This window comes from Hipposideros armiger, unplaced genomic scaffold, assembly GCF_001890085.2.
Source record: "Hipposideros armiger isolate ML-2016 unplaced genomic scaffold, ASM189008v1 scaffold_72, whole genome shotgun sequence".
Classification (NCBI taxonomy): domain Eukaryota; kingdom Metazoa; phylum Chordata; class Mammalia; order Chiroptera; family Hipposideridae; genus Hipposideros; species Hipposideros armiger.
In genome coordinates this window covers 3254276-3267136 of record NW_017731422.1, presented here as the reverse complement: position 1 = coordinate 3267136, position 12861 = coordinate 3254276, and the positions used below count along the sequence as shown (strand labels likewise).

The 12861-nt window shown below is 55.0% G+C and overlaps 1 protein-coding gene across 1 annotated transcript in view; it reads right to left on the bottom strand.

The window, feature by feature from the left end:
• The window catches only part of CUL7 (cullin 7), a 15666-nt gene extending 2881 nt beyond the window's left edge, over positions 1–12785 (bottom strand). Inside the window, exons 1-20 of the mRNA XM_019642700.1 lie at positions 12179–12785; positions 10728–11315; positions 9649–9800; positions 9010–9510; positions 7926–8064; positions 7636–7832; positions 7127–7355; positions 6333–6570; positions 6142–6247; positions 4903–5130; positions 4529–4619; positions 4255–4426; positions 3981–4086; positions 3609–3704; positions 3246–3421; positions 2805–2938; positions 2282–2464; positions 1907–2013; positions 1647–1829; positions 194–354 (exon numbers count right to left, since the gene is read on the bottom strand). Of these exons, the coding sequence (XP_019498245.1) occupies positions 194–354; positions 1647–1829; positions 1907–2013; positions 2282–2464; positions 2805–2938; positions 3246–3421; positions 3609–3704; positions 3981–4086; positions 4255–4426; positions 4529–4619; positions 4903–5130; positions 6142–6247; positions 6333–6570; positions 7127–7355; positions 7636–7832; positions 7926–8064; positions 9010–9510; positions 9649–9800; positions 10728–11307 (3779 nt within the window). The 5' untranslated portion in view covers positions 11308–11315; positions 12179–12785. The remainder of the gene's footprint in view (positions 1–193; positions 355–1646; positions 1830–1906; positions 2014–2281; positions 2465–2804; positions 2939–3245; positions 3422–3608; positions 3705–3980; positions 4087–4254; positions 4427–4528; positions 4620–4902; positions 5131–6141; positions 6248–6332; positions 6571–7126; positions 7356–7635; positions 7833–7925; positions 8065–9009; positions 9511–9648; positions 9801–10727; positions 11316–12178) is intronic.
• Positions 12786–12861: the final 76 nt, after the last annotated feature.

Sequence of the window (12861 nt, the reverse complement as noted above, 5' to 3'; positions counted from 1 at the left end):
AGCAGACGGTCCGCCATGTAGTGCCTGCAGCACACACGGCCCGGGCCGAGCCTCAGTGTGGGCACTCGGCATGGCCCGGCCTCCCGCTCCAGGACTCTAGCCTGCCCAGACCCCAGACTCCCAGGGCCCCGCGAGCTGGCGCTGCCTGTCATCCTGCCTCCCTGTGCCTCCCACTCCCTAGGTCCACACTCACTGGTAGTAATGCTCAAAGGTGGTGGCTATCTCTAGGCCAGAGAAAATGAGGACGGTCTCCAGGCATCGCTGCAGCTGCGCCAGCATCTCCATGCCCCGGGCCCCACCAATCCGGCTGCCCTGGATCCGCTGGTCAATGTGCTGGGCAAACTGCTCACTCACCTGGGCAGTGGGAAGAGCACAGGAAAAGCATGAACGAGCGAGTGGAGGTGAGTGGGAGCAGTGAGGAGGGTCTGAGGAAGTAGATATGAATGGCTTGAAGCGTCATAAATCAGTCAACACATTCATAAAACTTTTATAAAATCATTAACAATTGTGCAAATGAACAATAATGAAAAGTTTTTTCACATTGAGCATGTCTAAAAATCAAGTTAATCACAGTAATTTCATATGAGGAAATAAGCTAAATGCACAAAGATGGTCACATTGCAGTGTTACTAATAAAAGAGAATGACTGGAAGCAGCACAGGCAGCCACTGCCTCATACACCCACTGCAGTTTTCTGCTTACCAGGGAGTTTGTCACATTTTAGTTTATCTATCATTCGCTTAACTCTGTATCTTCCCTGGAAGACCATAAACTTTGAAGGGAGGGACTTCATCTATCTGCAGCTCTTATCACAGTGTCTGACACATTTTAACCACTTATTAAATATTTGTGAGTTGATGGGAATGGGGGAGTAAATTACAGTATATCCCTTAGATGGAATTTATGCACAAACAAAAAATGAGGACAAATAGCAACACTGAAAAAAGCTTTTAATTGTGATGACCAAAAAAACCAGGACAAGGAAGTGACCAGTTAGCTCAGTTGACTAGAGTGTGGTCCTGATAACACCAAGGTTGCTGGTCCGATCCCCACATGGGCCACTGTGAACTGTGCCCTCCTTAGAAGTCAACTATGCCATTGTAGCATGAAAGCAATGTGTAACCAATGACCATGGCTGTTTCCCAATAAAACAATTAAAAAAAAAAAGATAAAGCATTTTAGTGACTTGTAAGTAAACTATGTTAAATCATGCACATGAATAGAAGAAAGTATATCAAGATATATTAGGGGCCGGCCGAGTGGCGCGATGGTTAAGAACTCGCTTGGGATGCCAGAGGGCCCCGGTTCGGATCCCACATATGAGGGCCAGCAACATCCTCCACAACTAGATTGAAGAACAAAAAACGACAGCAACTTGTCTGTTCCCCTTTCCCCAATTCCCCAATAAAAATCTTTAAAAAAAAAATATGATGACTGTTTAAATTAAGAAAAAATTAAAAAAAAAAAAGATATATTAGGATGGCATGCTGAGGGTCACTGTTTTCTTTTTTTGAATTTTTGATAACATGATTATATACCAATACATGTTGCTTATTGAATGGAAATGGAAGGGTGGGCCATTTGGAGGAGAGGGGGGAGAGTGTGTGGGAAAAGGCCCAGGGGAGAGGCGAGGGTGGGAGGCTTACGTGGGCAGCTCTGAGAAAAGGGAGCTTCAGCAAGGCACCAGCACAGCCGTTCTGCAGCGCCAGCAAGAACGCTGCCCGTGGCCCAAACAGCTCAGAGCTCGACTTCTGCAGGTTATTAAAATGTTCACAGTAGCGTGGCACAAAGTCATCATCCCGCCAGTGTGAGGTCAGGAAACTGTTCACCTGGGGAGAAGGGGCAGCAGCGTGAAGAGGCAACCCAACACGCCACTGACCAGGTCCCCATGCCTGCCCCTGCCCACCTGCTCCTCCACTGCGGCCCGCCAACAGCGAGTCAGGTTTCTCATGATGCTGCTGGGAAGCCCCCGGGTAGCCAGAGAGCTCCAGTCATGGCTTCTGTTTCTGCCCTCTGTGGAGACAGACGGAGGGGGAAGAGGCAAGGCAAGGTGGGGGCAGCCTCTCAGCTTTTGGGTCCCCAATCAAGGGTGAGCCCTGGGGCCTTTCCTGACATGCTGCCACCCAAAACCATGCTCCTGGGATGGGGTGACATAAACTGGAAGATGAATAGACTGAGCGCATAGGGAAGATGAGGAAGGACAGACGCCTATAGCATGCCAGTGGGGACACATAGGGCAATGCCTCTAACCCGAGCTCCCACCTGAATCCCTGGTACTCACTGGGCCGAAGCGTGGTCACCACAGCAGGGGGCGCCTCGCAGGGCTCCACATGCACCAGCAGGTGGGTGAGGCGGCGCACTCTAGAGGAGAAAGCCGCCGCACGGCTTTGAGGGTTGTGGGCAGCCTCCCGACACTCCAGGTACTGGTCCAACAGCCAGCCCAGGGGGCTGACGCCATCCTCATCTAGAGGTCATGAAAAACAGGCCAAGGCAGGGCATGTCTCCAGGGCAGCGGGGGAGGCTGCCTGGACAGGAGTGTGGATCAAGAGCAGCTGGACAGAAGGACATGGGGAAGGGAGATAGCAAGTCCCCTCCTGATCTTACGGTGTCAGATGGCACCAGCGAGACATGGGAAAGGAGGCGGCCCCTGGGTTGTAAGAAGAGGGGCACGGGAGTTCCAAACAGACGCAGATACCAAAAGGGCCAAGAGCATAACCCAGGTGGCTCTAGGGCAGAGCAAGAAGAGGCTGGTCAGTGGAGCCAACAACAGGATGGTAAAGGGGACCAGGGGTCAGGATGGTTACCGGGGGAGGTGATGTTCTGCACCAGCGGGCTGACCAGGGCCTCCCAGCAGGTCTTGCCCAGGGCTTGGGCAGCTTCGTTGTCAGGGAGGAAGCGATCAGCAAAATTCTGCTCCTGGCGCAGAGCCCCGTTGAGCCTGGGGAATGAGGATGGGGTAGGAAGGTGTCAGGGGCTGAAGGCATAAGATACCTCAGCGTCCACCCAGACTAAGATTGTGAGCTAACCCCCAGCAACCAGACCAAATCCCGACTCGGTACACCCCTCTTAACTGGCACATCCCATTCCCAGCCCACCAGAGGAATCTCTTTATTCTTTCTTTCCCTCCCCAAACTGTAGGCCACTCCAGCCTCTCTCCAAGCATGTTAGCTCTCCATCTCACGCCCTCCATAGAACCCGCCCAGTGGCCATCTGTAATGCACACACACACACGCTCACACACACACCTAGAACTCAGATGCAGAAGGCTCCTACGGTCCTCTGCTATGTCCTGGCTCCAGGCCTGAGCCCGAACCATGTAGAAGAGACGTGTGTGACGACACAGCTGCTCCCGGAACACTGGCCAGAACGTGGGTTTAGGGCCCAGGACCTCCAGCCCCCGAATGCGTGTGTCGATGCCGCCCTGTAATATGCACAGGCCTACATTCACCTGGTCCACATGCTCCTCCAGGTGGGCTGGGCTCAGCCACATCCTCACGCTTCTCTCCTGGAGCTGCGCATGACCCAGGCTGAAGCTCTGGCCCACGATCTGCAAGTCACAGGCCCCAGAGCCCCATGCCTGGGAGCCACACCCCACCCCCCTGCTCAACCTGCTGGCAGCGCTTTATGCGGATCTGGACAACGGGCCAGAAGTGGTTCAGGTTCTCCAGGAGGGTCACCCGGCTGGCGGAGGGCATCACGTTGACCTGGTGGGGCAGAGAGGGCTGTCACCTCCATATCTGTGGATGAGAGTGCTGAGAGCACCCAAACCGGTTCTCTCCCTATGTCCCTTTGTTCCCTACCCCCGGGATGTGTGGGGGTCCTGAGGAAGAGGTCCTAATGCCACCCTCACTCTTTAGGGCCTGATGCTATCACCTAAGCACAGGGATATGGGGCACAAGACGGAGAAATTCAGGGTCTCAGGAGTCTGGGCAGCAGGGCAGATCCTGTGAGGGGTGGTCTAATGGCACAGGGGTCCCTACCGAGTTGAGTTCTGTGTTAAGAGAGCCAGTGCTGTCGCCCCCGAACACTACCACCCTGGCCGGCATGTAGCTCGAATCTTCACCAGCCACCAGCAGAGTCAGCTGCCTGGGAGCAGGGAAGGGGAACCAATTGGAACCGGAACCAGTCATGTCCTTGTAGACAGAGCCAAGGGGACCCTTTGGTCATATTCAGGGGCATGATGATTCCCTCAGACATACACAGGGAGGTCGAAAGTATGGGTGTGTGGCTAAGCATATGCATGGAGCGCCTTACCTGATGTGGACGCCTTGGCGCATGTGCAAGGTGATGTAGTGGGAGCCGGTACCGCCGTTGGACTCCCAGTAGGTCTTGGGGTTGCGGTCCGTCAGCTTGCTGGCCCGGTGCGGGTTGGAGGACACCTCCACCTTCTCCCAGCACTTGTCCTCTTTCACTTCTACACTGGAGCCTGGGGGCAAGTGGGAAGGGGTGGCTGTCACAGCCTGGCGGGGGTGGAGGAAAAACAGACGTAGGTGTGGAGACATGGAGTAATGTAGGGACAGGCACAAACCCTGGCACAGATATCTGAGGAACACGTCAAAGAAGGGAATGTTGATGGGTCGGTGGGTTCGTCTGTGGTCTTCGATCTGACCCAGGACCATCTACAGCCGGAACATCAGGGAGAAGGGCCGTGGGGAGGAGGGAGGAACACAGAAAAACACAGAAACACATATGGAGAAAGACCCAGCAGCAATGAGACTTCCTCCATAATACTGGCCAAGCAGGACCAGACGGGGCAGAGGGGCGGAGAACAAATGCCCCCAGGTTCACTAGACCCACCTGCCTTTCTCAGCTTCAGAAACACACCCCCTTCCCCTCCACCGCTTGCTTTCATGTTCTTACCCAGCTGTGAACTCACAAGCGACCCCTGCCCTCCCTCCTGACCTGGATACAGCCTCCCAGGATGTTGGTGGTAAGTTTCCGGTAGAGGTGGGCATGCTTCTCACACTTGAACACCATGTCCCGCAGCTCCTGAGCCAGCTCCAGCTTTCCCAGGTGCTTTTCCAGGGCCTTGGAGATGGCATCTCGGGCTCCCAGCTGATTCAGCACCACGGCATAGTCCCTGCTCACCGAGGCCAGGCGGTGCAGGAAGAAAATGAGTTCCTGGAGCACCTGGGACGGGGGAAGGGGAGGTGAATAAAGGGGGCAAGGCACAGGCCACAAGGGCATCTCCAGTAGTATTTACTGTATACGCAGTGTGTGCTGGGGCTACTGTAGTGAACAAGACAGAGTGGCAAGTAAAGTGTCAGGGATGGGGGAGGCACAAGGGCAGGGTAAAGTTAGTGAACCGAAGACAAACTGAAATGGAAACGCCAGGAGATGCCCCGCCCCCCTGGGGTTCTCAATTACTGATTATGTTGGCGATAGGTGCACAGAGCATCCCAGCTTGTTTCTTTGCAGGCCCAGCTGTCTCAAGAACCAGCTGTGGGGCTGCATTTTGAGTGCCTCAGGCCCTAAGCACAGACATCTGCCGGCAGAGAGGAGGCCGAGAGGAACTGGATGTGTGTATGCACACTTCGTTGAGGCCACTTCAGAAACTAAAATCTGGGTAACAGCCAGAGGTGTATACTGCAGACACCCACTGCCACCATGACTCTAGTTCTCTGACCCCTCCCCAAGCCTTCTGTGCCCAGAACGTCTCTGTGGCAGGGGACTCTAGGATGTGATGGTCCTCTCTGCCTCCTTCATCCCCCTGTCCCCATAGGCCCAGACAAATGAGGAGCCACCAAGGCTCTGAATGCAACATGGATACAACCTTTTGTGTAAAGAAGGAGATGGCAAATAAGATTATACATTTGATCATATGTTTGCATAAGGAAACACAAGGATACAAATTAATACAAGTGGTTACCACTAAGGGGCTTGGGGCAGGAGCACTGGGAGAACAGGGATTCTGGTGAGAGTGAAATTCTCAGTGTATACCTGCTTATATCATTTTGATTTGTGAATTGTGTGAATGTATTACCTATTTAAAAAATAAATAAAATTTAATCTTAGAAACGAAACCCAAACCAAGGGCACAAAGGCTCCATTGTGCCTTTCAGAGCCCCACCCAGGAGGTCTGCCCCATTCAGAGGCCTCCTTCGTCCTTGCCTCACATCTCCCCAGAGCAGGGTGGGGTACCTCTCGGTCAGTGTCTGAGCACCGCAGGCAGGCCATGCAGGCGTCCATGGCCTCATGCCAGGGGAGGAGCAGCGCCTCGGGGAAGTCCACCAGCCGCATGAGGATCCTGGAGAGCAGGGGGCAGGGGGAGAGAGAGATGCAGCCAGCCTCACAGACCCCTTTGCTCAACCCCGCCCTCACCACCCCCTCACCTCAGAACAGCCAGGTGCAGGGCCTTGTTGGCCACCGGAGTGTCAAGGCCCCGCATCAGCGCGAGGAAGGGCTGGGGTTGCCGCCGAAGCAGCAGCAGCAATGGCTTGACCTCGCTCTCCTGGGTCCCCTCTGAGCTGAAGGCTTGCTCCAGGTCCAGGACGATTTTCCCAGCTGGCCCATAACCCTCCACCAGACGCTGCAGGGGAGTGTTGGGGCACTGAGTCAGGGGCTCTTTTGCTACAGGATGGGGGAAGTCATAAGAGTTGGTCATTGTTAGTGATGTGAAGAATCAGAAAAGACCAGATTCATAACTCACAACCTAGTTTCCTGATTTCTCCTATAAATGCTTTTGACTTGTCCCCCTAAAAGTTATGTTTGGGGGATCTCAGAACATCTTTTAATGTACTTACAAGACAGCTTTGTGACAAATTTTACGTTTTTAAAATTGCAAAGGAGCTTCCTGTCTACCAACAGCAGAGCATTTCCCTATATCCAAAAGCATGCAATAACTTGTTTTTCCTTTAATAGAAAAAATTAAATGTGTGTGTGTGGCGGGGTAGCTTTTTAAGGCTTCAAATCTCTTGCTATTTTCTAACTTTACATCCTCCTTCATTCTTTGGAGGGAGCACTAGGTCTGCTGCCATTCATTGCTCATCTCTAGGTTTCAGTTTCTTCCTAAGGTGCCATATCTTCCAGATAGGATTGCACAAAAAATCAGCACAGACATCTGTCCTGGGCTCATGCCCTCCTAGAAGCCAGAGTGCAGAGCTGCTATGTCTGTTTGGCACCCCACCTTCCACTCTGGATGCATGTGCTGATTCCTGAGGCTTAGCCTGGGCTTCCAGCAGGGATGGGTAAGCCAGCTGCCCTGCCAGGGCCTCGGGCCCATATTTCCTGTAGACACGGCAGTTGAGCAGGTCCCTGAGAGAGCTGTCATCGAGTCGCTGTGGGAGAGCCAGCAGCAGATCCTGGGCCAACTCCATGGGCACGGCTAGCTCAGCCAGGATCTCGTCATCCAGAATCTGTCATCGGGGAGAAGCACTCACTGCAGGCAGCCCTGCCAGCACAGAGGCTCCAGGGGCACTTGCTAGGGGTGCCTTCTCCATCCTGAACCTCTCATGGCTGGCAGCCGGCTCCTCCCAAACAGCTTGCCGACACCTCTGAACATTCTGGACGCCCTCCCTTGCAGCTCTTTATACTCTCTACCTCCATGTCCCGTCCTTAGCCTTCCAAATGTTCTATTACAGTCCAGCCCTTGCAATGCAGCCCTCCAACTTCTGTGTGTCTCCAGGCCAGCGCTACCTCCCCATCTAGGTTCTCCTGGAGGATCTGGAGAACCTCCTGATGGTCAGGTCCATCGAGCTTCTTGATGAAGAACAGGAGCTCCCACCACTCGGCCTGGGTCAGGTGTTCACTCTCCTCAGCGTCCTCATCCTCAGGCAGCACATAGGGCACGGCGTAGAGCTCTGTCATGGGCTTCCATCGCCAGGAGGGCAGGGCTGTGGAAATGGGGCTCAGGGATGTCACGGCCCACCCCGCCAGACCACTGCTCCTATGCTCGAAGCTGCCCCCTGCTTCCTCACTGGGCTCACCTATAGCCTGTGCTCCACTGACCACAGGCTCCTGGTACCCATCCGCCTCAACCACGTCCTCAATGTCTTCCGCAAAGCCCAGAATCTCCAGCATGTGCCAGTGTACCCAATAGGTGCGGCCCGTTGATTCCCAAAGCACCTGGAAGACATGGAGAAAAAGACAGGGAAGGGTGATGGGCCGCCAGATGGCTCAGTTGGCTAGAGCACGTGCTTCTAACAACAAGGTTGCAGTTCCATTCCCGCATGGGATGGTGGGCTGCGCTCCCCCCACCCCCGCCCCACCCTGGCCCCCTCGAACTAGATTGAAAGCGACAACTGGACTTGGAGTTGAGCTGCGCCCTCCACAACTAAGACCGAAGGACAACAACTTGATTTGGAGCTGATGGGTCCTGGAAAAACACAATGTTCCCCTTCCCCAATTCCCCAATAAAATCTTTAAAAAAAAAAAAAAAACAAAGAAAGGGAAGGGTGGCCCAAAGATGACATATAGCCCTAGGTGACCCTAGGTGACCACCTGGCCAGGTTTGGAAAACCTCCAAATAGCAAAAACACTGGCATATGGAGAACACAAACACACATGCACAGGATGCCTTCCCCTTCTAGGACGAAGCTCTGCCTGTCCTCTCGCCTGTCCTTGATGTCTCACGCCCCTACACTTGCTCCTGGCCTCAGTCACTCTGCCTCCCTGACTCTGACCTTTGGGAAAGTCTTGCTGTATCAGTTTCTTCTGTGAAGAGTTTTCCTGACCTCATAGCCTCCTAAACCCAGATTTTTTTAGCCCTCCAAATGGCCCCCCTCTCAATTGCTGACGCCCCTTTAACTATTTCAATCCCCTTGGGAGTTTTCTCCTCGAGTGACCTGCCAGAGCCCCCTTCATGGAAACCCTACCCCAAAAGGATCCCCAACAGCCCTTTTCCCAGGAGGTTAGTACCGAGTCTGGAATGTGTGTTCGGGGCTCGGAACACACGTTTATTATTTAAAACCATCCCCCAAATCTAAGTAAGTCTTTTTAAAAAACTCAAAAATTTTTCCAAAAAAGACATCCCTCCCTCCCCGAGTGTGCCACCACCACACGCTCGCTCACCTGCACAGGGGGCACGCCATTGTTGCTCTGCCGGAACTCGCCCTCATCCCCAGCACTGATCTCCTCGTAGTCATCGAGCATGCGCACTCGCATGCCGGGCTGCAGCGTATCCCGCACATACAAAGCATAGGTGTTGCCACTTGCAAACTCAGGGCGAGGGCGAAACCGCCTTGACCTCCTGAGAGAGGGCTGGGCTTGCGTGGGTGGCAGCCCTGGGTCTGCATCTGCCGGCTGGGGCTGGAAGATGGAACAGGAGGCCCGAGCTGAGGGCCCCTGTCTGCTTGAGGCCCAGTCCCAGCGCATGGCCTGCACTAGCTCTGAGATCAGGGTGCCCATGGCCATGCTGAACTCCAGCTCCAGCCGACCCCTCTCCTCACTCAACTCCTCGGCAGCAGAGCTGTTCTGGGCTCCTAGTTCTGCAGCACTGTCATTCAGCTGATCCAGGAGGGAGGTGACATGCAAATAGCGCTTCACCAGGGAGAAGAGCAGCCTTCCTGGGACCTGCAGGACACAACCTTTAGCCTATGTCCACTTTGTCCCAGCTTTAGCCCCTCTCTCCACACCATCCTCTATGGACTAGTGCAAAGATCTGGTCTCTAGATCTTCACAGCCCCACCCCCAAGGCCCCTAACAGAATACCTGTGGCAGCTGAATGCCCTCGAAAGACATGGGGTGCTCAGAGAGCGTGGCCTGTGCAAACAGAGCAAGCAGAGCACAGCGGCTGTCAAAATCCAGGTGTTTCTCAATGGCCTCTTGCTGGCTCAGTGACAGAAGGATCTGGGTCCGGGTCCCTGTAACCCACACCCCAATCAGTAACTGCTCCCTAACCTCACCCTTCCCAGACATCTGTTTTAGACCCCCTACTCTCTCAGTTCAATCGTTGGGTCACGACACACTAGGAATGACATGATTTGCTTCAAAAGTCAAAACTTAACTATCTTTTTCATATACATGAACGAATACACACACATACATGTAATTAACATATATATATATATATATATATATATATATATATATATATATATATCACAACAGTCTAAAGTCTAAACTCTTCCTTTGTATAGAAAGCCAATTAAAATGAGGTTTTTGGGGCCGGCTGAGTGGCGCGATGGTTAAGAACTGGCTTGGGATGCCAGAGGGCCCCGGTTCAGATCCAACATATGAGGGCCAGTGACACTGCCCTCTACAGCTGAGATGTTGAACAACAGCTCAACCTGGAGCTGGGCTGCTGTGAGTCGCCGGTGACGGCGTAGGCTGCAGCCCCTGTGGCAGTGGGTTGCCATGGGCTACCGTGTGTGGCCAGCAGCCGCAGTGAGCGGCCGTCCAGAAGCCGGCGACTGATCTGCCTCGCCCGGGAAGAGCGCAATGATGGTGCCAACTTGGGCCAGTGAAGTAACGTCCTCCACAATTAGACTGAAGAACAAAACGACAGCAACTTGTCTGTTGTCCTTCCCCAACTCCCCAGCACTGTTCCCAACCCCCCAATTCCCCAATAAAAATATTAAAAAAAAAAAAGAGGTTTTTGGGGATTCAGTCTCTCCTCTTTCAGCAGAGGTGACAACACCTACTGTCCCACCTTCTTTTCTTCCAACTCTAAAAGGGCAGCAGAATCATTTACAGACTGACGAGATCAGAGGTTGCTGCTGCAGCAACTGATAAGGCCGAGCCCACCCAGCGCCTATCCGCTCCCCCTTCCTCCCCACACTGCTCCTCACCAGCATCATGGGAGGCCAGGGCTTGTATCATCCTGCCTGCGCTCCATCGAATCTGGTAATCAGGACTACTCAACATGTGCATAAGCAAGTCCAGGACTCTTGGGTCTTTGAAGACTTCAGTGAGGGGCTCGATGCTGGCGTAGGCGCTGAGCACGTGGACAGTGTGAAGCAGAGGAGCAGGAGGGATGGTGCCCACACACTCTTCCAGCTGCCGAAGGGCCCTCTGAATCAGGGACTTCACATCGGTTTCCATCTCCCCTAGCACAGATTTGTCCAGGGCCCCGGCTTCCCCTGCAGTCTCCTGGGAAGGCCCGATAACCTGGCCATCCTCGCCCAGCATCTTGTGGCAGTTGGCATAGATCTCATCATTGGACATCCACAGCAGGATGTGCTCAGCCTTGCAGTCCACCTGGCTAGAGCCCCCTTCCCCATCCTCCCCACGCCTGAGGATGAGCCAGCGGATCTGGTACTCAGGATGCCCATCGTGGCCCACCCGCTGTCGGATCAGCTCATCAGGATAGGCATGCAAGCCAGGCCCCAGGGGCACTCTGAATTCCCTGTAGCGGAGTTCCCCCACCATTCTGGCACCTGGGACACACAAGGAAAAGAGAACAGGTAAGCTGGAGTGAGAAGGGAGGTCAGAAAATCAAGGACATCCAGGAGTGGAGGAGCAAATGTGGCACCAGCTATTGGGCTGGGTGGGGGAAAGCAGGGCCCAGGAGTTGCCTGCTGCAGGCTGGGTGGGGCCAGGCCTAAGCAGAGGAACACTGGGGTGTTTGTTCTGAGACAACACAAAATTTGGGGGCTAAAAAGAGGGTCCAAGGCCCTGCAGCCTGAAGTGGGCTGGTTTGGAGCAGTGGGAAGGGGACAGTGGGGGCAGAGGAGCCTTGGAGTTACAAGCAAATCCCTGGGACAGGGGGCAGCAGCCCTGGGAAGGGGGTATGAGCAGCCCAGAGCCGGTGGTGTGTTGCGGGGAGCTGGAGAGCGACTCCCGGGTGTATGGGAAGGGGTACTAGCTCCAATGCATGAAGCACAGGAGGAGTGTGAGTCGAAAATGAAAGAGACACAGAGAAGTGGTAGTGGAGTGAGGACGCAAGGCGCGATGGGCTGGGAGGGGCTGGTGGGCTGCAGGCGCTGATGACTGAAGGCACTGGAGCAGCAAGGCCGGTGGGGACGATGCGAGGCCTGGGACAGGGTGCGTAAGAGATCTGGTGCGTGAGGGGCGCAAGGCTTGGTGGACCCGGGTCGCGGACCCAAGAAGTCGGGGTGGGAGGTACGGGGATGGGGACGCGCGCGGCAAGATTGGGATGGGTGGCTGGGCCGGATAAATGAGAATCCCGAGGCACTGTGGAATGAGGGGACAAGGTCGGGTGTGGAGTGAGGCTTGGTGGGCTAGTGGGTGGAGGAAAACCCAGGGTAGGGGCAGGGGGCCGCGGCGGGGCTCTGGCCACCTTAGAAGTCGATGGGGGTCCTGGAGCGAGGCCTGTCCTTCGCTGAGCTAGGGACGCAGCGCAGACGATGGCGGCGAAGCTGGCGGAGATTTGGGCCCCGCCTGGGCCCCCGAAGGGGGTCGAGGCGTAGAAGCAGGAGGGGGCGTGCCTCTCCAGGACAGGCAGGCGGGCAAGGGGCGTGGCGCGCAGGGACCAAGCGCCCTAGGGCCGGGCCACTTGACAGCGCCCTCGCGCGCTGGTTGCGGCCGCAGGGGCAGGGAAGGGCGGGGCTGCTCCAGCCCGCAGCGCCGCCCGCCCTACTCTGGGGGCTCCCACGCCCGTCGGGAGCCGCGGCTCATTTCCGCCGGGCCCAGCGGAAAGCTAGGGGCCCTGGGAGAGCGCCGGGGCGGAGCCAGGGGTGCCACCTCGGCGCTGCGCGGCACCTCCTCCGCACCTCCCTTTCCTCTTCCTTTTGGTCTTCCCTCCTGCCACCGGAAGTGCCTTCCCCGTTTCCTAAGTCAGAACTGGAAAAGACTTTGGAGGTCATTTATGCCACCCTCCTCCATTACCTATAAAGGAACTGAGAGAAGGTGGACAGCTGGAAATTGGGCGGTTGCAGCCCTAGTCTTCGCCCCATATTGCCCTTTCCTTTTCTCCTAACCCCACATTTGTTTGCTCCCGTTTTCCCAGGTCCAGTATGTACC